The 23,847-nt window shown below is 49.0% G+C and overlaps 1 protein-coding gene across 1 annotated transcript in view; it reads left to right on the plus strand.

Moving 5' to 3' along the window:
* myo5b (myosin VB) overlaps window positions 1–21,896 on the plus strand; it is a 54,758-nt gene extending 32,862 nt beyond the window's left edge. The window contains exons 17-39 of the mRNA XM_084458232.1: window positions 810–896; window positions 2,237–2,348; window positions 2,655–2,866; window positions 3,313–3,469; window positions 3,917–4,156; window positions 4,548–4,784; window positions 5,543–5,636; window positions 7,816–7,961; window positions 8,092–8,211; window positions 8,680–8,814; window positions 9,294–9,359; window positions 11,927–12,166; window positions 13,476–13,558; window positions 15,140–15,338; window positions 15,452–15,545; window positions 15,676–15,822; window positions 16,889–17,040; window positions 17,143–17,232; window positions 17,808–17,958; window positions 18,505–18,799; window positions 18,965–19,139; window positions 19,263–19,343; window positions 19,455–21,896. Of these exons, the coding sequence (XP_084314358.1) occupies window positions 810–896; window positions 2,237–2,348; window positions 2,655–2,866; window positions 3,313–3,469; window positions 3,917–4,156; window positions 4,548–4,784; window positions 5,543–5,636; window positions 7,816–7,961; window positions 8,092–8,211; window positions 8,680–8,814; window positions 9,294–9,359; window positions 11,927–12,166; window positions 13,476–13,558; window positions 15,140–15,338; window positions 15,452–15,545; window positions 15,676–15,822; window positions 16,889–17,040; window positions 17,143–17,232; window positions 17,808–17,958; window positions 18,505–18,799; window positions 18,965–19,139; window positions 19,263–19,343; window positions 19,455–19,607 (3,466 nt within the window). The 3' untranslated portion in view covers window positions 19,608–21,896. The remainder of the gene's footprint in view (window positions 1–809; window positions 897–2,236; window positions 2,349–2,654; window positions 2,867–3,312; window positions 3,470–3,916; window positions 4,157–4,547; window positions 4,785–5,542; window positions 5,637–7,815; window positions 7,962–8,091; window positions 8,212–8,679; window positions 8,815–9,293; window positions 9,360–11,926; window positions 12,167–13,475; window positions 13,559–15,139; window positions 15,339–15,451; window positions 15,546–15,675; window positions 15,823–16,888; window positions 17,041–17,142; window positions 17,233–17,807; window positions 17,959–18,504; window positions 18,800–18,964; window positions 19,140–19,262; window positions 19,344–19,454) is intronic.
* Window positions 21,897–23,847: the final 1,951 nt, after the last annotated feature.

Below are 23,847 nucleotides of genomic sequence, written 5' to 3' on the forward strand. Positions count from 1 at the left end.
TGGGACTCTACAGACATGTTCCCTTTGGTTGCCTATGGCGTTTAAAGTCTGGACGTAGTCTGTTTGTTTCTGAGAAACCAATAACAGGAGCAGGTAGTCTGTTACTGGAGGCTCGTAGGAAATGAAAATGGTGATTAGCTGACTTTGTGGTCATGATGCTCTGGGGCAGTATGAGACGATTGAGTCATCGTTCTCTGGAGAACAGAAACAACAAACTAAGGAATGAATCAGTTTTGCATAATCTCTGGGTTGAATCGTTAAAGGGAAGCTTCAATTTACTGTATAAGTGTACAATAAGCTTTACAGAGTTTCTACCGTGTTTCTAGGTGTAGGTTGTTTTCTTCAGAAACCAAGACTAGAGAAATGACAGACAGATGTTACAAACAGAATCCCGTTCTGTTCGCCTCTTCTAAATGCGTCCTCTCACACAAGGGGCTCTTCAGGCCTCCCAAATCGAATGAAGTCGCTGGGTCACATGCTCCCGCTGGCCTGAGCCGCTAGCTAACACCCTCAGGTTGAGACGCCTTCACTGTCAGAGTCAGAGTCAGCGCAGCGCGTCCACTCCAGCAGACGCAGTCCAGCGCATGTCTGGGTGGGCGACCCCGCGACATTTCAGCATGTGCACACAGCTGAGGAAGATGAGGTAGGAGAGGAAGAGGAAGAGCTCCAGCCCTCAGAACCTGGCGGCTCTAAATCTAAGAGAGACCGACGCGTTTTGTGTCGCTTCTAGAGCAAAGTTGAACGCGTATATGTTAATCCACAGGGGTGAGTCTGGTTTTTCTGAGGGGTGATTTCTGTCCCCGCGGCAGGTTTGACTCCAGACGAGCCGTGCAGCAGCTGAGAGCGTGCGGCGTGCTGGAGACCATTCGCATCAGCGCGGCGGGGTACCCATCAAGGTACGTCTGTTTGTTTGTTTGTTTGTTTGTTTATTTAAAATAGGGACAGCACATATTAATGAACATTTAAATACATACATACATACATGTAAATATGCCAGATATAGCCAACAGGCTAATTGTCAGGTTTATGGCAGAAGTCTGCCACTTATACACATACTCTACCACTGTTTGTTTTCTGACCGGGGTTATACAGGCTAACATAACACCCTCGTATTTATTGAATTGTTCTGCAAATGTTTTGCCATTTGAATAGTAAACTTTTTTTTTACTTGATACATGCGCCTTGAAAATGTAAACTCGGGACGGCTGACTTTGAACAATGTGAACTCTATAGCTGACCAATGACCAGGGTCAGTCTATACTAGGGTCAAGACTCCGCTATCGCACTTCAGTAAAATAACACTCTGACCTCTGAGTTTGCTCCACGTAGCGCTCTTTACCGGGTTGCAGGTAGAAGAGACTTGGTTGTATAGAATTCGCATGAGGATGTCCCAGACATGGCACTTCTGTAATGTCTGCCCAGGGCCCAGAACTTCCTCTTTGTCTGTCTGTTATTACTGCTTTCCCAGACACACTAGTTCTCATCCAGTAACTCGTCTAAAACGGGGAAATGTAATTCCGTCTGTGCCTGCTTGGTTATCCCTCCTCTGAGGCACACAGACGGAGAGCCGGTCTCCACTGAGCAGGAAAACTACAATCACTGCAACGAAGAGAGAGAGAACATTCTTATAGCTTCCACTCCTATGAACTCCTAGATGTGTCTGTGAATGAAACCAATCATTCCTAGCCTCTCTTATCTTTGACACAGGACAAACCCCTATACAGTAGGCATGAGCCACAGACACGCTGAGGAACAATAGTGTGTTTGTAGTCGCATTCTTTCTTTTGGCGCCGATAGTAAAGGTCTGTGTGATGACCGCTGGCGGACCTCGCTCCCCCTGGACTTGAGATCTGCACGGACAATAAATACTTTGAAGGGGCACCTGAAAACATATCTGTTCAGGCAGGCGTTTGGACACTGCTGATGATGTCATACTTGTAGGTCCTGCTGTGTCTTTCTTTGTTTTATTGTATTAGTATAGGGCCCTTTGAATCTGCCCACTTTTTGTACACTCTCTCGTTTTACTGTGTTGTGTTATTTATTTTACTATGCACTTTTTTACCTGTACCTTATGTGCAGCACACTGTGCATTCTTGTGAGAGGGGTGCTATACAAATACACTTTTACTTACTTACTTACTTACTTACTTACCTACCTACCGACCGACCGACCGACCGACCGACCGACCGACCGCTGGTGGAGAGCGTTCCTAACACCCAGCCCCGTGTCCACCCAGGTGGACGTACGCAGACTTCTTCAACAGATACCGGGTCCTGATGAGGAAGTCCGACATGACCGTGGCGGACAAGAAGCTGGTGTGTAAGAACCTGCTGGAGATCCTCATCAAGGTGAGAGACCGCCTCGTACTCACGCTCCCCAGTCCGCACGCATTCAAGCACAAACCGCTAAGCATGATGGGAAAGGAAGCTGTTTTAGTCTCTCAGGCGTTACTCCGGTTCCTTCCCGGTTCTAGAGGGGATGTTGCTGTTTTCAGTAGTTTGGTAGCTCCGCCCATCTTTAATCATTACCGAATCTCAGTCTGGGGTTCCAGGCTACTGCTGGAATATACAGTTCACACGAGAGGGGTCGGGTGAGAGCGGGAATTTACTCAAATGTATTGCGGCCGTTGAAATATATTTCTCCCTCCCTGCCAGGACCCCGATAAGTTCCAGTTCGGTAAGACCAAGATCTTCTTCCGCGCGGGCCAGGTGGCCTACCTGGAGAAGCTGAGGGCCGACAAGTTCCGCTCGGCCTGCATCAAGATCCAGAAGACGGTGCGCGGCTGGCTGCAGAGGGTCCGGTACCGCAAGATCCGCGCCTCGGTCCTGGCCCTGCAGAGATACGGCCGGGGATACCTGGCGCGCAGGTGAGACGGGACACGCCCCGGCGATGACAGGAAACCGCTCATCGTGTTTGTCAATGTGGCTTTTGGCAATATCAGCGCCAGTCTTGTTACGTACAGTAGCGTCTCTGTTCTGTACTTCTCCCTCGCTTTCTCATTCTGTCTCTCTCTCCCTCTCTCTCTCTCTCTCTCTCTCTCTCTTCCTCTCTGTCTGTTTCTCTCTCTCTCTCTCTCTCTCCCTCTCTCTCTCTCTCCCTCTGTCTCTCTCTCTCTCTCTCTCCCTCTCTCTCTCTCTGTCTCTCTCTCCGTCTCTCTCTCTCCCTCTCTCTCTCCCTCTCTCTCTCTCTCTCTCCCTCTCTCTCTCTCCCTCCCTCTCTCTCTCTGTCCCTCTGTCTCTCTCCCTCTCTCTCTCTATCTCCCTCTCTCTCTCTCTCTCCCTCCCTCCTTCTCTCTCTCTCTCTCTGTCCCAGGTATGCAGAGCACCTGCGTCTCACCCGCGCCGTCACGATCTGTCAGAAGCAGTACCGCATGGCGAGAGACCGCCGCGCCTACCTGAGGGTGAGACAGGCCGTGGTCACCATCCAGGCCTTCACCCGCGGCATGTCCACACGCAAGATCTACCACCAGGTACCCCGGCCGGCGCCATCTTAGACTCGCTCTCTCTCTAGTAGTCTCCTTCCATCCTGTCTCTCGTACCATCCTGCTTCTCTGCTCTTTCTCACACATTCACTTCGGTGCTTCCGTGTTTTCCGTGTTTGATCAGGCTGTGAAATTCATTAGATCTCTCAATAAAGGGAAAATAGGTTAGTCAAGCTTCGTGTCCCATTGATGTTTCGTGATTGGGAAATTGGAGGTGAAGTGCCTCGTATTTGAGCGGAATGGGATGAGGCGGCTGTTTCTAGATGCAGTAAACCCATGGTTCCTCTCGCCAGACTAGAGTTCCGATAGACTCCAAGAGTTCCTGGATATGTACTGTTTTGTGTAATGAAGAGGGCTTTGTCTCTGCTCCCAGTTCCTGGATATGTACTGTTTTGTGTGATGAAGGTTGGCTTTGTCTCTGCTCCCCGACCTTAGTTCTTGCTGCACCACAAAGCCATGATCATCCAGAAGAATGTGCGTGGTTGGCTGGAGAGGAGGAAGTTCAGGAGAGCGCGCAACGCCGCCATCACCATCCAGTGCGCCTACCGACGCCTGCGGGCCAAGCGGGAGCTCAAACAGCTGAAGATCGAAGCGCGGTCGGCTCAACACCTGAAGAAACTCAACACCGGCATGGAGAACAAGATCGTTCAGCTGCAGAGGAAGATGGACGACCAGGTGTGTGACCGACCCGAGCTCTGTCTTCTTCTGCTTTTTCTTTTTCTTCTTTTTCTTCTTCTTCTTCTTCTTCTTCTTCTCCTCTTCTTCTTCTTCTTTTTCTTCTTCTTCTATTTCTTCTCCTTCTTCTTCTACTATTTCTTCTTCTTCTTCTTCTTCTTCTTCTGGGTGAGGGGGTCACCCAGGCTATATATCCGGGCACACCTCCAGGAGCCATGTCACCTCTCTGCCTGACCCTACATAGCTGAGTAGTGCAACTCACCCCAACACAAAGTTCTTGGCATATTAATGTTTTTTTGTTGTTTGTTATGTGGGGGTTTGCCTCTGCTCTGATTCCTAGTGATAGCTCATTATTAGTGGTTCTAAGAGCTCTCTCCTGTCCCCTGCGTAGTCGAAGGAGTACAGAGCCCAGAACGAGCAGCTGCAGACGGCCAACACCACCCTGACCTCGGAGATGACCAAGCTGCACAAGGAGCTGGAGCAGGTCCGCAGTCGCCACGGAGACGGCTCCCAGCTGACCTCCCTCCAGGACGAGCTGGAGAAGCTGAGGGCGGAGCTACAGGAGGCCCACGCCCACAGGAAGCGGCTGGAGGAGGAGCACGGCAGCGAGAAGCGGGGACTGGAGCAGGTGAGCCGGCTAGAAAACGAGGAAGTAATCTTCAGTTTCCACATTTTGTATACAGAGTGGACGCTCCAGCCCTATGGCTATCATCTGTCTTTTTAGATGCATCACCAAGACTGATGCAAACGCTGAGCACTGGAACATGTAGCGTTGGGATGAATAAAACATACAGAGTAGATCCCTGACAGAACATCGCTGAGCACCGTAGGAAACCGGCGGAGATGTACAACACCTGTCAGCTCACGGTGTGTCTCAGGGGATTTCCTCAGACAATCTCACCAGGGATTAACCGAGCTGGGTCAGGGCTCTCATATCCACCGGAGTATTATCATGCATCCATGTTCCGTGCATCGTATCACTCAGCTAGCGCTCAGGAATCAGGAAGGGCATTGTTATGCGGATTGGGTGCCGGGCTTGTTTGAGTTCCTCCCTGGTATCTGACACCCCCCTGGCAGCTCAGCCACCTGTGTCCTGCTCTCCCAGCCTCCAGGACAAAGCAGGGGGATGTGTCTCGTTCCCCGGCGCAGCCCGACTTCAGTCTGGGCGCCTCTCACAGAGCCAGCCACTGATTTATAGTCCTTTAGAAGGGAACCAACCAACCAACCACAAACTGACATTTTTTTCTAATCTCCAGACTGACCCAAGTAATTGCCAACTTTCTCGAGGTCTCTCTCCAGGAATAAAACCAAACACTCTCAATCTGACCACGGGCCATCTGCCTCGTTCCTCCCCCCTGATCGAGTGTTTCCATTTCTCTGGTTTAGAAAGTGGAGGACCTGCAGAGGGAGAACTCTCTGCTCAAGAGCGAGAAGGAGGAGATGAACCAGAGGATCCTGCATCACTCCAAGAGCGCTGAAGGTGAGTAAAAAAAAAAAAGAAGAAATTGTTGTGCGCCAGCTATCCTTCTAACCGGCCGGTGCAGACCGAGACTTAAGCTCCGCCCCCTGAGAGCGGGGTCTCGTTCCTGGACAAGAGGGGCTCCTGTGTGGAATTAGGACGAGAGAGGGGGAGCTACCGCCTCGGGTTCCACTGCAGCAACGTGAGACGGTTGTTTTTCACCGGAGTCTGTGAAGCCAGCCATTGTTTAGAACCGGGTCGGCATGGGAAAAGCGCCGTGTTTAACCAATCAGGACCGTCCCTCGGACGGCCGTATCCACCCGGACGCTCTCAGGCCCGGGAGGAGAGAGAGAGGGGATGTTTAGGGGCGGCTCATTGCGCCGTAATCTGAGGCGGTTGAACGTGGTCTCTGCGTCTGTCTGGTTCTGTTCAAATCAAATCAAACTTTATTTGTATAGCGCATTTCATACACAGAGGCAACACAATGCACTGTTAATGGCCTGGTGGATGACGCCATGTAATCTGTCACTGATTTATTATGGTGATATGTTGTTGATGAAACTATGAATGAATCAACAAGAATAATTCATATCCTCTCTCTATCTTCCATGTAACATTTAATTTTTAGCCAAAACGTATGATGTCAGTGTAGTTCCGGTACAGTATGAGGGGTTAAACCTCTGGTGACCCCTCGTCCTTATCGCTGACCTCTGCCCTCTCTTATCTGGAGGCCGGGCAGCGTATCTCAGACAGGAGGTCTCAACACACAGAGCAGTCTTAAGGTGATCGGTTTACATAACCGCTCCACCTGGGACTAGGGCTGGGTATCGATTCGAATTTCAAGAATCGATTCGATTCCAATTCACAAGGTTCAGAATCGATTATCACGATTCAATTTGATTCAATATCGATTTGGTTAGTGTTACTAAAACCTTTTTTTTTTTTTTTTCTGTAACCTTAATTACATGACTGCCAAGTTATGCAACACATAAATACTAGGGCTGGGTATTGATACTAATTTCCAAAAATTAATGAATGAATGAATCATTGAATGAATTAATGAACTATTAATTCCTTCATTTATTCATTCATTCATTAAATAAAAGATCGATTTTGGGATTCATGAATCGATTCTGAATCATTTCATTCAGAATCGATTAATCTATGTTTTTTAACCCAGCCCTACCTGGGACCCACACCAGACCGGTCAGCCACTCCCCCGGAGTGGGGCACTGAAACGGATGCGGCTCGTCCCGATGGCCAGGAGGAGTTATGGGTCTAATATCGGCTAAACGAGCTCCTTTATCTGCAGTGTTTGGGTAGGACTCTCAGGGGTCCCCTTGGGATGAGTGATAACGCCTGCCGCGGTATCATCCGTTTACCACTCGTCCTCCACCGTGGAAAGCACAACGTCCTGGCAGAGGACGAGAGCTTAAACACCAGAGCAATGTTGCATTATTTATGCTACCATTACACCCCCCCCTCCTCTTTAATCATTCATATCCAACGCCTTCCTAGAACACTTTGACACGGGCCTCTTAGGAACCCACCAAGGGGAGAAGCAGGGCCCATAAAGCCGCCGTAGCTCATAAACATGATATACTGATATAAATGCACTCGGCTGTGCCTCATGCGTACAAGCACAGCACACCCGGCGGTATATTGGCGATATACTGTACCACACCCTCCCTCTCGTGAGTTATTGCTTAAATGACACATTAAAGTGTTCGTTTCAGGCCGTAAACCTGTGAGGTCGTCCGTCATATTTCATCTGTTCTCTCATATATGTGAGCCGGAGCTGAGTTATACGGGTTTATACTGGGCAGCATGACGGACAGAAACCAGGTAGACGAAGATGGGAATGACGTCTCTAATCCTTATTACCACAGAAATTACTGACTTAGTTGAAGCACTGACAAATTGCCGCTCAAGGTATTTAGCCTGGATCTCAAAGAAATAAGTGACGGCAAATACGGGACGCCCAAGGCAAGGCAAGGCAAGTTTATTTGTACAGCACATTTCAGCAACAAGGCAATTCAAAGTGCTTTACATCATTAAAAGCATCCAGACAAGGGAGATAACGTGTAAACGCTGTGTTCTCTTGTGAGTGTGCCCTCAGATGAGCCAGGAGAACAGGCGTACTGTAGGAAGGGTTTGCAGAGGGAGATGAACGTAACTCGTGGTTGAAAACGTGTTTCAGACCAGGAGAGCAGTTTGTCCCAGAGAGATAGACAGCTGCAGACAGACCTGGACGAGGAGAGACAGCGCTACCAGAACCTGCTCAAGGAGTTCTCCAGGATGGAGCAGAGATACGACAACCTGCAGGAGGAGATGTCCCTACCCAAGGTACGTGGGTCGAAACAAACCACCCCAACAGCATGAGGAGAGGCATCGGGTTGAGAGGTGGGAGGATAGCTCGGCCCGATAACAACCGTCCTGACCGGTGCGTGTGCAGTGACCCTGTCCCCTGTCTCAGTTCCAGCCCGGCCACCGGAGAAACCCGTCCACCCAGAGCAGCCTGGAGTCCGACTCTAACTACACCTCCATCTCCACCTCGGAGGTGGGCGACACTGAGGACGCCATTCAGCTGGTGGAGGTACGACCTCCGCTCGGGACACCTACTGGCTGCTACATGTCACTGTTCCAGTTTGTTTTTATGTAGTGTTCCCATATAGGGTTGCAAATTTCAAGGAATTTCATTCATCGATAACTGTTAACCTTAACAAACAATAGTCGCTTAATTGATAAGAACGTCCCGTGCCAGACTGAGTTTTGGTCGCCTAATTTTTGTGTCTTCTTCCACTGTGTCGTTGAAATTTCCCAGCATCCCAATTTAGCCTTCACTACGTGGCGTGGCGCCCTCGTCAGACCTTAAATCATGATTACATTTTCACGCGACTCACGTTGATAACGTTCGTAAAAATAAAATAAAAAGTTCCGTTCCATTAACAAGCAATTAATCGAGTAACCAAATCTTACTCGAGTGAATTCTTTTTGGCAATTAATCGATAATGGATTAAGTGTTAACACCCCTAATCCCATATTGTCCCTCTCTGTCCTGCAGGAGATGGGAATGGAGAAGGCAGCGATGGACATCGGTCTGTTCATGAAGCTGCAGAAGAGGGTCAGAGAGCTGGAGGTGGAGAGGAAGAGGCTGCAGGCCGCCCTGGACAAGACCGAGGAGCTGGCCAAGAGCAAGGTGGCTACTTCCTGCTCCTCCCCCGAGGGCCTACTTCCTGCTCCTCCCCCGAGGACGTTGTGGCGTTCTCTCATTTTCACCATGGGCTTGTATTTCAGAAACGTTGAACTATACCTCATTACCACTAGTTGGGGTTTAACACAAAGAAGGTGAACTATCTGGGGGTGGTAGGAAGCCCAGTGGTAAAAGCATCTGACCAGTGATTGGAAGGTCACCCATTACAAGGCCAGCCAGGCCACTTGACAATCATTGCCTACCGTTGTGCCCTTGAGCAAGGCACTTAACCATAAAACTAGCTCAAAACCCTTTGTCGTCGTCTTTGATAAAAACCTATGTTGAATTACCTAATTGTGAATGTAATCTGATAAGAATTAGGATCCTCAGGTGAGTTTTTCAGGTGAAGTTATTGACCTGGCTGCCTCTGCCTTATCAAGCTTATCAACTTATCAACAAGCCTTATCAACGTTGTTATCTTGCAGGGTATTGAGCGACAGAAGTCCACGTCAGAGCAAGAGACTGCAGACCTGGCCTACAACAGCCTCAAGGTAAAGATCTGTCTCTCACAACTCAAAACACACTCAAAACACAGTAGCAGCGCGATGCACACCATGTCTGTTTTGGTGGTTTTTGATTTCTTCTTCACCTCGGCTATTGTGGTGTATCTGGCCTTCCTGGCGTTGAAAGTGTGGGTGAGTGTTAACTCTCAGAGCTGTGCAGTGTACTTAGCCACCCTGGGATTTAGGCAGGGCCAAGAGACGGGTCCATGACTCACTCTGATGCAGAATGTAAGCTTTGGATACTAGGAGAGGAGTAAGGATATCAGGTCCATGGATGTTGCTATTGAAGAGACATGAACATGGCATGAACACAACTATTTCAGTGGATTCTCCACTGTCGTTGATTTGAGTCAATCTTTCTATAATGCCTTTCCTTGTGCGATGATAAATGGTCCCCTCTGCCCCAGAGATAGCGCAGGAGAGGTAATGTTTTTGGTGGTTTATTGTTTTATGAGTTTATTTATTGGTTTGTTAGCAGGATTACGCAAAAACTACCAGACCGATTTTCAGGAAACCTGATGGAGGGGTGTTGCAGGGGCTAACTTAGAACCGCCTGAACACGGCTGCCCATTCACCTCCATTCTTTTTTTGGACAGGCTCGGGAGAGAAAAATTACCCCCATTCATTGTCAATGGTGGGGTCTTGAAATGGCGGTGTCTCGACATGGGAAGCATGGCCATCGCTATGGGCAGGGCTTAGGGGGCCTGCCCCCCCCCCCAAAAGTGCTAGGGCACTGGTGCCCATAGTTTGAATTATTTATTGTAGGCCTATTAATTATAGTATTTTTGTTAAATTAAAAATATTTTATATTCCTTTTAATCAAAGACATTAAAAATAGAGAAATAATGGTGTGTTTTTGGTTGACGGGGTTGTGTTATATAACCTGTTATGCGCACCCAAACAGGAAGTTAGGCTAATGTACCGTAGCGGTGACTGCGTGTGGGATTTCAGTTGAGAGTGGAGCTGATCTGTGCACTCCGGGCCAGGCTGACTGTCATCACACCTCGCCCTAACTTTGAGGACATCTACCACAACGTGTGAAAACTCCTCAACAAACGTTTTCTCTGAGCGTCAGCGTAGTATGTTGCACAATACAAGGCTCAGCTCATTCAGCTGCATTTGAAAATGATCTTATTCACAAGTTCAATGATGAATGGAAGGACTTTGAGAAGATTCAACACTTAGAAACGTCGCCTTCAACTTTACTCAGTCAGAGGGAGAACATGAGAGCTCAGTGTAATTAGTATGCGTCAGGGCTGCACAAATACAACAGCATATCCTATTATCAATAAATTATTAATAATAATTGTGCCCCCTCATGCAGTTTATCAAATGAAATCAAACTTTATTTGTATAGCGCATTTCATGCACAGAGGCAACACAATGCGCTTTACAGAGAGCAATGGGGGGGTGTGCATAGGAGGGGAGACTGAAAGCAGAGAGCCGAGGGTCAAAAGGGGTAGGATTGGCTGGAACGGAACAGCTGACAACACAGAGTGGGAAGGAGCTGGACACGAGGAAGGTAGGGAGCCTCTCCAGGACCTAATTCGACCTCTCTCGACCTAATTAATGCAGCAATACCAAACATGTCCTGCTCGCATGGACATGCGCACGCACCGAGACGCAACATGCATTCATGGGCGGAAGTCTGTGCTCTCTGAGCACCATTTCTAGTTTAGTTTTGTGGCACCGTAGAGATCAACAGTTTGTTTGACAGTGATACAGGACGAGATCAGCGAAGGCCTCTCAAAGGACGCTCCGTCGTGTGAGTGGACAGTACAAGGGTTGGAAATATGTTTTCAAAGTCAATATGTTGTAGTAGGAATTCTGTGATGTATTGTATTCTTATTTTGGATTGACCAGCAAAGGGACCTGAATTATTGCAATAAGGTAGCAAAATTGAATTCATATGATTGCGCTGATTGCTGTAGTATGGTGTCATAATGTGAGGAGTGCAGTACAATATCATACAGTATCATAATATGATACTGTACTACAGTAATCAGCACAATCACATCACTGCTGTCTAGTCAAAATCTCATAACTCCATAACTTTGGCTTTTTTCTGTCCTTCAATTAAAAGCTCGGACTACCCTTCACCTCTGAATGCCTCCCAACCCTGGGACCAATTAAATGTTTTATAAACAGCTCATCATGAGATATTATGTTCAAAAACATAGAAATAGGAATGTTCTTTTCAACATTCTGAAAACCTGCCATTTTGGAGATTGGAGGTTTTGACCCAACAGCAGGGATATGATATAATTCAGGATCTCGAGGGCCTCTTATTCGCCACACAATAGTGAACGCACAAAAACACACCGGTGAATGAGCGGCGACAACCACACACACACACACACACACACACACACACTGTGGTTGTTCAATGGGTTACTTGGAACAACATGATTCATGAAGTAGTCCATTGGCTGTGTACCCTGATACTTTTCAGAGCAAAATTCATCAGCAATTATTTATTCTTTTTTTTTCCCCAATAAATTGGTATTGACCCCCTCTCTGACCTGCTGCTGCCCTCTCATGCCGTGTGTCCACAGAGGCAGGAGCTGGAGTCCGAGAATAAGAAGCTGAAGAACGACCTCAACGAGCTGAGGAAGGCTATCGCTGACCGCGCCTCCCAGAACAGCTCGTCCAATGAGCTGCAGGACGGCTACAACCTGCTGCTCGGCCAGCTCAAGGCAGCCAATGAGGAGCTGGACGTGCGCAAGGAGGAGGTCCTTATCCTCAGGACCCAGATCGTCAGCATCGCCCAGCAGAAGGAGACCAGCAATCACATAGTAAGTCAATACAGTGAGGAGAAGTTGACCTGCTGTATCCTCGGCTAGCCAGTATCGCCATGGGGATTATTGAGTTGTAAAAAGGCCCCATTTGCTAATCAAATGGCGATTCCACCCCCACATCAAGGAGAGGTGCTTGTGGGTGTCAACGGTTTCACTGCGTCGCTTATAAGTATTGCATCCACCCTTCTCGCCCACCCTGGGTTCGATCACAGATCCTCTGACTTGCCAACGCACATGACAACCTTAAACACCGCTTTAGCCGGCTACGCCACCGAAAAACTAGTAGTCAGCTGGCACAGGTGGGCGGTATTTATGCTGAGGAGTGAGGTTAACCAATTCAACTTAGTTACATGTGTTCAGCTTGTGACTCATCTGATAGGAAACAGGATTAGGTTTTCTCAATTTGAGTCAAATTAGTCAATGAATAAAAACAAAATGGTATTCGTATTTAATCAACTTGACTCAAACCTAAACCCTAACCAAGGGGATCTTATTGGATTCCTACTCACTGACTCATGTGTGACCAAGGGATTCCATTACACACACCTGTGTGTGTGTGTGTGTGTGTGTGTGTGTGTCGGAGTGTTGGCAGCCTCCGGTGTGGACCAGGCCCCGCCCCCTGCTGTGACAGGGCTCTGAGAGACTGTAGAGCACCGGGAGCCAATGACAGACCAGCCCTGAGATGTAAACACCTCAGCGGTGCATTAACCCGTGGCCCTGTCCTCGAGAGGGGTGCACTTGATCTCCCTCACTGGGCAGCGCTGCGGTGCAGCCAGGCGCTTAAGAGCGCTTCAGCCTCACGGACAGGAGAGGAGAACAGAGTTCCGTGCGTGTTTGTGGGAGCGGGACAAAGCACACGGTCTCCACTCAAACATCTCCGACTCCTCCTCAACCTAAAGTCCCTCCCTCCTTCCTCGCCCCGGACCCCACCTTCCCCCACCACACCCCGCCCCTCTATGACTGAGACGCTCCAGCAGGAGGATCACTATCTGGCATCACTACCACGACTCTCAGTACGGGGCTGGTTCATAATTCAGATGCTCCTCCCCCTCTTGCACAGTCAGAGAACAATCTCGGAGGCTGTGATTGACAGGTCTGCCCCCTGAGCTGACCGGGACCTAGGGAGGCCAGTAGATGTCACGTTAGAATCCTGACCTTCTAATTCAGTCTAAGACGTGTCCTCCCTCGGCCCCCCTCTCGGCTTCATCTTCTCTCTGCAAGTCTTTGAACGAGTCAAGCGTCCGTTTGAAGTCCCCAGCTGGACGGAACAAACGCGGCTCACCTCCACATCTTTCCTTCTCAACAGGAAACCAATAATGGACCTGATTGGAACAACAGCAAGAAGGAGGGCGCTCTCCAGGGCTATCACGGACTCTGTGAATCCAAGAAGTAAGTGTGACTCTGCCCATCTTTTACTGGTGAGGAAACACACAGTAGGTGAGAAGGTGATGGTGTTGGAGAGCATTCATCTCTTATTCAGAAGGTAAGAAGGTGATGGTGTTGGAGAGAATTCATCTCTTATTAAGAAGGTGATGGTGTTGGAGAGGATTCCTCTCTTATGGTGCAGCTCTCGTTCTGTTTTACTAGCTCCAGTATTTTCTCAAACTCAGCACAGTATGTCCTCAGACGGATGGATGGAGGGATGGATGGATGGATGGATGGATTATATACGATAGATACACTAGATATAGATAGGTAGATACTGTAGATAGATAGATAGATACTGTAGATAGATAGACAGACAGACAGACAAGATAGTGTCCATTCTGATAATCAGATTAAGAAGTAAAATGTCCTGGCCAAAGAGTCTTACAGTAGCACCAAAGAGTCTATTCAACTATTCAAGGTGACCCACTGCAAAACCCAAACCGTCCGTGCAGTTTTTCTGTGCATGTTTGCGGTTCAGACCGAGATTGAGCTGCCTTCCACGGCAAAATATTCTGATCATTTGGGCTCAACCATCATTCACACCTGGCTGACGCAGGCATATTTATAACAAACCGTTGTGTCCTATCCCATTCCACCATGGCTGACGGAGAGGTGTCCATCCAGATGCATCCAAACTCACGGCCCTTAGCGACATCAGACGTCTCACAGTCAGGCAGTGATTGACAGGGAGCTCGATGGGCCTCAGATTGCTGGGGCGGAAGGACATTTGTGCATCTTATAACCTCATCAGCGTTCAATCTTGACCAAAGTTATCTTCCTCTTCTCTGACTTTTTATCATCCATTCTCTGTCCGGGGGACTAGATGGGAGGGTTATTTATACAGCCCTGATGTATAATCTGGGGATCAGATATCCTGATATCCATCCTCATTATGACTAAACAGCCCGCCAGCCACCCGAAATGAGAGGCAGATGCACACAATGACACCCCTCGGTCTGCAGAAATGACTGTTAAAAAGGTGGAACTTTTCTTCAGCTACTTACTAGGGAAATTCCAACCAGGGAGAGATCACACAGGCTGTGTGTGTGTGTGTGTGTGTGCGTGCGCATGTGTGCGTGTGCGCTCACTTTGGGCTGCGCGTGTGTGATTACTTTAGGGTACAGTATCTGGGGTTTCAGCTTTTGCCATCGTCCTCTGCTACTAATCTCTTCTGATCTGTTCTCTAATACAGCTAAACTAATCTAGCTTTTCACTTCCTCCTGTCTGCACTCCTTCCTAATTCTGCTTCCCCCTGCATCCCCTGTGTTCCGTCTCTCTCTCGCGCTCTGCTGCCCTTCGGACGCCAGTAACGCTCAGGACTGGGGTCATTTGAATGAAGATGGCGAGCTGGGCCTGGCCTACCAGGGACTAAAACAAGTGGCCAGGTCAACTCTCTCTGCTTGCTTTTACTTTGCGAAGCACTCTGTGCATGTAATAGCTATTGTAAAGCACTTTGAGTTGCATGTTTTTGTATGAAGTGTGCTATACAAATAAAATGTTCTGAATTATGAATGCGTGAGTGACCGCCCCCCCCCCACCCAGGCTGTTGGAGGCCCAGCTGCAGTCCCAGACCAGGAAGCACCAGGACGAGCTGGAGGCCCTCCACACCCAGATCGAGCTGCTGAAGGACGACATCGAGCGGAAGCAGGAGATGCTCACCTACACCATGTCCCTCTCCCCCGAGGCCCAGGTGGAGTACAGCGTCCAGCAGGAGATCACGCGCCTGACCAACGACAACCTGGTGAGGCTGATCTGAGAGAGACCGCGGGCTGAGGCTGCGCTGACCGTTCACCGACGTCCTTCTGTCCGTCTGAAACGCCTCGGTGTTAAAGGCTGTGAATGTCTCTTCTGCAGGACCTGAAGGAGCTGGTGGAGAAACTGGAGAAGAACGAGAGGAAGCTGAAGAAGCAGCTGAGGATCTATATGAAGAAAGTCCAAGAGCTGGAAGGTAAAAGACTCGGGGTTCTCGCTGTCCACAGCGTATGTGGATGTCCAGTGAGTTCCCGGCCACGGGGAGCGACCTGGTGGTGGATTCTCTGAAGCGGGATCACTGACCGGTGTCCTTGCGTTGTCCCCAGTGTCCCAGACTGCCGCCGCCCAACCCAGCCAGGCCAGACCGGAGCTGATTCGCCAGGCGACCGTCCAGCGCAAGGAGAAGGACTTCGAGGGCATGCTGGAGTACTCCAAGGAGGACGAACCCCGGCTGATCAAAACGCTCATCACCGGTAGGACCACGACATCACAGCAGGGTCAACAGGGTCAACTACAAACAAGAACGCGTTCAAAGTGCAGATTTCTGAGCACATCACTGTCTCAAAACATTCCAGTCAAGGATGTGCTAACGACCCTGCCTATAGGGATATCTCTTTTGGCGTAGTTGTTAGCACATCCGACTTGCGAGCGCAAGGTTGTAGGTTTCTCGTCCCACCCTGGGACAATCCCTTAACACGGGTCAAACGAACAAGAAAGACAACGCAGACGAGAGTACTACCGTTACACACCGACTCAGGCTTACAGCATCCCACATGTGGTGAATTTAAGCAATAAACCACGAGAGGCCGTGTGTTATAGTGATATACGACGCGAAGCGGAGTGCCTAAAACCCCCCTAGCTGTTATAAAATCACTATAACACACGGCCTCGAGTGGTTTATTGCTTTTATACAACGGTTACTACATCTATTAGTGTAAAATAAACACACAGCAATGTAAAATATTAAGATTTATTCAAAACGAAGCATCATTCCCTCAATTCCGCCAAGCAAAATAGTTCCCCTAACAAAAGGGTTGACAAGCAACAACAACAACTACAATGCATTGGATCAAATGGGAAGCGCATTAATATTGAAAATGGAATGATATGCGGTCCCAGGTGTGTGTTACAAAGTATTTTAACACGGCTTCCAGCCAATCAGAATCAAGAACCAGAACTAACCGTTGTATAAACTGTATTATTTCTGGGCACCCATCCAGTCTACACCTTCCAATCCTGCACAGTAGTTCAGTCAGTACCTCTCTGGCATCTATACCCAGTACCATTCCAGATCCTCTGTACCTCATTGCATAAGAGAGAGAGCAGGAGAGTGAGCATTGTCACCAGTTGGGATTCTGTCTTGTATGCATGTGTATTACATGAATTAAGTTACATACACTTCCTGATCTTGTGACTAAATCGTTAATTGATTACATACATCAAATAATTGATTGATTCTATATTTCATATTAAATAATTGATTAATTGTGTATATTTCATATTATTTCAGTTGTCCTAACGAGCTGTTTGCCGTTTCAGAGATGAGGCCCCACGTCGTCTCGGCAACCGTGCCGTGCCTCCCCGCCTACATCCTGTTCATGTGCATCCGCCACGCCGACTACATGAACGATGACCAGAAGGTCCAAGCCCTGCTGACCTCCACCATCAACGCCGTCAAGAAGGTCCTCAAGGTAAGACGGGGAACGGGCGCCCGTTCGGAGAATCTGACCCCCGTCGTAGACCGCCCGCGACGCGCGATTCACCTCCTCTCGCTGTGACTTCTTCCTCCGCAGAAAAACAACGACGATTTCGAGATGACCTCCTTCTGGCTGGCCAACACCAGTCGCCTGCTCCACTGTCTGAAGCAGTACAGTGGGGATGAGGTGAGACCGGACTCAGACCCACGACCGCATGGCCGTTTGTTCACCCGAAACTAGAAGTATTCAACTGGCTGTGATTAGGGATGCACGATATATCGGCAATCATATCGGTATCGTTTTTTTAATATATCGGTATCGGCCTGATGTGCAAAACAGGGCCGATGTGAACAGCAGATCATTATTTCTGTCTAGCTGCTGTTGTGTGTGTTGTTTTTGAGGGGAAACAATGTGGTAAATATATGATTTATCAGCTTTTCCAAATGTTTTGGAAATGGAGACAGTGTTTCCATGTGTTTCTCAGTATGTATAACGTTTGATTATTATAGAAACTTGTTTTTACACAGAACATATCGACATCGGTAAATATCAGTTATCGGCCATGACAGAAATGTTAATATCTGTTATTGGTATCGGCCAAAATGTTCATATCGGTGCATCTCTAGCTGCAATGGCTTTCAGAATGTCTGACCTCTTGCACAGACGGATTACTGAATCACTTTTAGATATGCTGTCCATACTGCTGCTGGACAAGGACTCATCAGTCCTAAAACTCCTCCCTGTCTCCCTGCGTGTCCCAGGCGTTCATGACCCAGAACACAGCCAAGCAGAACGAGCACTGCCTGAAGAACTTTGACCTGGCGGAGTACCGTCAGGTGCTGAGTGACCTGTCCATCCAGATCTACCAGCAGCTCATCAAGGTGGCCGAGGGCATCCTGCAGCCCATGATCGGTGAGTCTTCACAGGGAGGGAGGAGAGAGAAGCACGGTCCAGCAAAATTAGATAACCAGCCAGCTCTGAGGAGAAAAACAAAGAAGGGAAGAAAGTGAGAGAGAGAGAGAAAGAAAGAAAGAAGGAAAGAGAAAGAAAGAAAGAAAGAAAGAAAGAAAGAAAGAAAGAAAGAAAGAAAGAAAGAAAGAAAGAAAGAAAAGATTTTCGAAGGTAGGCATCCTAGGAGCGAGAAGCATGGTCCAGGAAATGAAACTAGATAACCAGCAAAGTTCTGAGAAGAAAAAGAAAGAAAGGAAGAAAGAAAGTGAGAGAGAGAAAGACAGATAAAACAAAGAAGGAAAAAGAAAGAAAGAAAGAAAGAAAGAAAGAAAGAAAGAAAGAAAGAAAGAAAGAAAGAAAAAGAAAGAAAGAGAAAGAAAGAAAGAAAGAGAAAAAGAAAGAAAGAAAGAGAAGTGACTATTTTCAAACGTGGGCGTCCTCGGCAGCCCACATAACCAGTCTAAAAGCATAAGTCCCTCCTCCGCCCCTCCCTCCTCCCCCGGGCAGTGTCGGCCATGTTGGAGAGCGAGAGCATCCCCAGCCTGGCGGGGGTCAAGCCCATGGGCTACCGGAACCGCTCGTCCAGCGTGGACTGCGACGGGGACGGGCCGAGCAGCTACACCCTGGAGGCCCTGATCCGGCAGCTGGGCCAGTTCTACGGCGTGATGGGCGAACACGGCCTGGACCCCGAGATCGCCGGTCAGGTGGTCCGCCAGCTGTTCTACAGCATCAACGCCGTCACCCTCAACAACTTGCTGCTGCGCAAGGACGTCTGCTCCTGGAGCACCGGCATGCAGCTCAGGTACCCACAATGCACTTGACCGGCCCGTCGGTCACACACACTTGGCAGAAGCGGTCGGGGCGAAAGGGGTCGGGTTCCAGTGAGTGAGCGTGTGTGTGTGTGTGTGTGTGTGTGTGTGTGTGTGTGTGTGTGTGTGTGTGTGTGTGTGTGTGTGTGATCGGACAGGTACAACATCAGCCAGATGGAGGAGTGGCTGCGCGGTAAGAACCTGCAGCAGAGCGGGGCGGTGCTGACCATGGAGCCGGTCATCCAGGCCGCGCAGCTGCTGCAGGTGAAGAAGAAGACGTCGCAGGACGCCGAGGCCATCTGCTCGCTGTGCACGGCGCTCTCCCTTCAGCAGGTACGGCGCCGGCGCCTCTCGCAACACGCGCCTCACCCCGCCCACCCCCGCTTGCCCCGCCCTCAGCGGAGGTGCGGTACGTAAATACGCGCTGACCTCTGTCCCTGTCGGTTTTCTCAACAGATCGTGAAAATCCTCAACCTCTACACGCCGCTCAACGAGTTCGAGGAGAGGGTCAGCGTGTCCTTCATCCGGAACATTCAGGTACGTCCCCCCCGCGTTCCCCCGCTCCGGCGCCGGACGCCGCGGTGTCCTCTCCACGAGCCGTTTCGTCCGTCTCACCGCGGTTTTCGTCCGGTCTTTTCCGTCTTTCAGAACCGTCTGCAGGAGAGGGGCGACGCCCCCCAGCTGTTGGTGGACACCAAGCACACGTTCCCTGTCCTGTTCCCCTACACCCCCTCCGCCCTGAGCCTGGAGACCCTGCACATGCCCGCCTCCCTCAGCCTGGACTTCCTCACTCGAGTCTGAGGCTTCAGGCCTGCCTTAGGCCCGGGTCTGAATAAAGAGGAGTGGACCCACAGGGTCCTCGGTGCTCCCCAGCTGCGCGTCTCACCAGTAGAGGGCGCCAAAACTAAACGACACTGAGTGGCAGAGAACTTCCCTACCGACCAACAATGAAAACATTCAAGTCTATTTGGTGTGAATTGAGCAGAGGTTCATATATTAGTGAATCATAATTCTGCCCTTCCTTTCCCTTCTCAAACATAACGAACATCAGCTTTGTCTGAACACATTCATTTGATTTACAGTGAGGAGTGCCAATACTTAGACTAGCCTTTTGTAACTAATTCCTAAAAATTCCTAAAAGTGTCTTTGTAAATGGATTCTCTGCGCACTTTTGATTCCCGGTTGGCCGCTCCAACAAGCATTCCAAGGTGCGCGGAACATATTTTGTTGTAAACCGTGGCCTACAATTCTTTTCAGCTTTGCTCCTGTTTGAGTTCATTATCTATGTGCCTCGCTGCACTCAACGCCATCAAAGGACCGCGGAGAAGAGAGCCGAGCAGTGGAACACGCTGTTCTGGATCTGCTGCTCCATGTGTCTCTACGTCCAGAGGAATCGTCTGTCCTCAGGCTGTTCCCTCACTGACCTGGCTTGATCTTGTACATGATCTTACACAGGAGTTATACGAGCAATATCTATCTTCTATACGTTGAGAACAGCACACACCATCTCTTCGCGCCGGGGCGGTCCGGGGAGCCAGATCCCGTAGACGTCCGACCGGGAGATGATTTCGTCCCACTGTCTGACTCACTGGCGATTAGAGCCGTCAGCATCATATCGGAACGCAGAGAACCGAATGTGCAAATCGTGTGTGCGTGAGAGAGGGGAAGCTTGGGAGTGGGGCGGAGAGGGCGAGAGAATCTCACGGGCTGAGACGTGTTTGGAAGGGGAACGTCCCCGGCAGAGTGATGGAACAGACCGTCAGAACGGAACGTCGGCGTTCCGCAGGCCGGGGAGAGGAGGAGGAGTGAGGGAGGGTTTATTAGGAGGTGTGAGGAGAGAGAATGGAAGGTGACAGGAGTCAGGGAGGAGAAGAACAGTTGACGATGCCGACCGACCGACCGAGAGGATCTGCCAGCGTTATAGAAGAAGAGTTTAGATCCTCACTAAGTTGAGACGGGCGTTTGTCCGATTTCCCGGCGTAAAGGCATGTCTTTCATGTGTCCATTTCCTTGCACTGTGGTCCCGGTAGCGTAGGAGGAGGGGATTCTGGGAAGGGTAGTTTTTGGACAGACCGAGCATGCTGCAGGAAGTGAGATCGTATCTGTAGGTCGTCCTCTCAGCTCATCTCTCTTTAGGAGGCTCCTTCCCAAACCAGAGCGGTCTCTACTTGGCTCTTGTTGAGAGTATTATCACATCATGTTTTACAGTCACAGACCGTTTGGGAAAGAGCTCTCTTCTTACAGTACAAGGCCAATGGACAGAGCATAGTGACTTGATCTTGCCATGCTTGTGATTTGTTTGAAATGTTGTTGTTTTTTCTACTTCTGAGATTCGTTGGTAAAGGTGGGGGTTTCTAACACTACACGCTCATTTTGGGTAGCCTGTCACTCCTGTCCCTGTCTTGTGTTTTGTACAGTCTGCTTAAATAACTTTTTTTTGAGATATTACAGAACCCAGAGACTCCTCAGTTCTAGTTAACTCCCTGTTGTTTTTACTAAACTGGAAGTTCTCTTGTTACTGAACCAGGGCTCGTTCAAGTCCTCATGGTCACACACACAGTCACTCATATTGTTCCCCTCATAGGCACTTAGTTTGCCAGGGGCAACGTGGCCAGAGAGCTTCTGATTATGGGTTTGCTGTGTTATCTTTGTTGATCTTCCTTGTTTTTGTATATCTTGTGTTAATTTGTCTGCAAAAGCAAAAAAAGGCCGTAAATTGCTACGGATATCATTGTTTAATACATGTTTTCCGTGATACAAGCTTCAAAGCTGACTTTTTCTGTGAGCTTGATGACTAAATTGAAGTATGTATGTTGTATGTATGCGGTTATGTAGATTATGGTGTATGTTCTGTGACAGTGGTGACAGGCACAGGGAATGTTTGTTCTGCCAACATCTTAACGAATGATGTACAGAGAGTGTGAATAAAGTATTTATGTATTTGAAGGACTACATTTTAGAAACGTATCGAAAGCTCTTTGAGGGTTGATTGAGGATTTTTGTCACGTCATCCTGACCTGCTGTCTCTGACACTAATTTTGCGATTATTATATATTTTTGCATGGGGTGACAATGAAAATACAGCGTATTCCATTTGAACAAAAATGTAACCTTTTTCTTCAAAAGTTTAAAGTTGAAAATATAAATGATTTAATACATATTTTGTGTTCAATTACATTTTGATGTACTATGCAAATGTGTTGGATTTATCCATGTTTTTGTGTGTATTTGTGTATGATTGCAAGGCTTCATGCCAGTTCTGTTCACCTTCCCCACAGCTGAGGTTGTCCAGGTCAGAACACAGTGTCCTGGATCTGCTGTTGACCACAGCGCCTCAGATCGGGACCGTGGTTCTGTCACTTCTTCATCCCTCTTTTCACACTACTCTAATTTTATTTTCTGTCTTCTCTTTGATTCAAGCGTCCTTTTAATAGACACAAGACAGAGACAGACACACATACAGGCACACGCACAGACATACAGACGCATGAGCACTCTCACACACACACACACACACACACACACACACACACACACACACACACACACACGACTGTGTGAACACATCCCCGGGTTCTTTCCCATACCGTTGGCAGTCAGTTGTCTCTCAAGCTGAGCAGCTGTCCCAGAGTGCGTCTCTGACGGTGTCCGTGGTTACCCTGTTTGTGAGGTGGTAATGTTCTAAGAAGGAGGGGGGGGGGGGGATATTAGCGGTAGGTACAGTAGGGTTTTATTTCCAGTCAAACTTATTCAGACTGAAATCCCTGACACCTTCCAGTGACGTACTTGACTTACAGTAACCAGCAGGGTAACATGACTCTTCAGCAGGCTGCTCATGTGGTTTGTGTTTTACATGAGGAGCGTCAAAGGATGCCTTCACCGTCCACAAGATCTGTGATTTCTCTCTCTCTCTCTCTCCCTCTCCCTCCTCCCCTCTCCTGTCCCCCTCGCTCTCTCACTCTTTTTGTCACACAACATTCCAATCCCATCGAAGACCACCATCCATCTCCAGATTTAAACTTGTAAGAATAAATCAGTTTGCTAGATCTTAATATCCACCTGACGCTTGCGAAGGTTGAGCATGCTGTTGTGACTGGAGGAAGAGGATGTGGAGACGAAGACGAGTCTAGTCATCTCAGAACACGCCGTAGCCTGCAGGTCCGTGGTACCTCTACCCGTTTGCAGCGTTTTGCAACAGGATTGAACCTATCGAATTGTTCAGCAGGCGAAAGAAAAGCAGGTCTAACTCCTCTGCATACATGTGTGTTTTGTGTTGCACAATAACAGTGATGTTTGATCACCTTTAGTGAAACCTTGGGTAGTAAAACAATTGAAGGGAAACAGGAAGTTCAGGTCATAAAGCGGAGAGGTTCATGTGGCGGTGCGAGACGTGGGTTCAAAGGCCACGTTATTTTGGTGTGGCTTCGCCGAGAACGAGGCTCGGGGCCGACGGCGTGCGTTCGTATCGGGGGCGTGGGATACATAACCGAAGGACGGGGTCAGAGGTGACTCGAGCGGCGCCGTCGTCACGGTGTCGCCGCATGAACGGACGCGGCCGTCGTTGCGTTTTCTCACCCGGGTGCGTCTCGCTCGTCTAGATGTCTTGAACCACCCCACCCCCCCTGCGCGCTGACACGCAGAGACAGGACGCTTGCAAGTGCATCTTTCTCTCCAATCCAAGCAGTTTGCTAGGCAGCCAAGGTTGAGGATGCAGACCGCAACCAGACGACATCGAGCAGCGCCGGGGAGAGAGGCATGTTGTGAAACCGCACTACATGATGTTTTGCGAAGAGAGCAGAGATAGGGGCCTCTGGCATGTGGTTTGTTGGGGAGGTGGGGGGGAGGGGTGCGCTCCGTACTGATGTGAGTTCTGCTAGAACCCCGGCTCTACACACTACAGCCAGGCGCTGGAGCTGAGCCAGGCTCCTAACCATCTCTGCTTTTGCGCCAGTCTTGTGCTGAAGTTCAGAGATGGTCCTGTTTACTTCAGGGGAAGTCAACGAGTGCAGAGTTATACAATAGATTATTTCCCCATTTCTCC

The sequence above is a fragment of the Borostomias antarcticus genome (assembly GCF_949987555.1).
Source record: "Borostomias antarcticus genome assembly, chromosome: 2".
Classification (NCBI taxonomy): Eukaryota; Metazoa; Chordata; class Actinopteri; order Stomiiformes; family Stomiidae; genus Borostomias; species Borostomias antarcticus.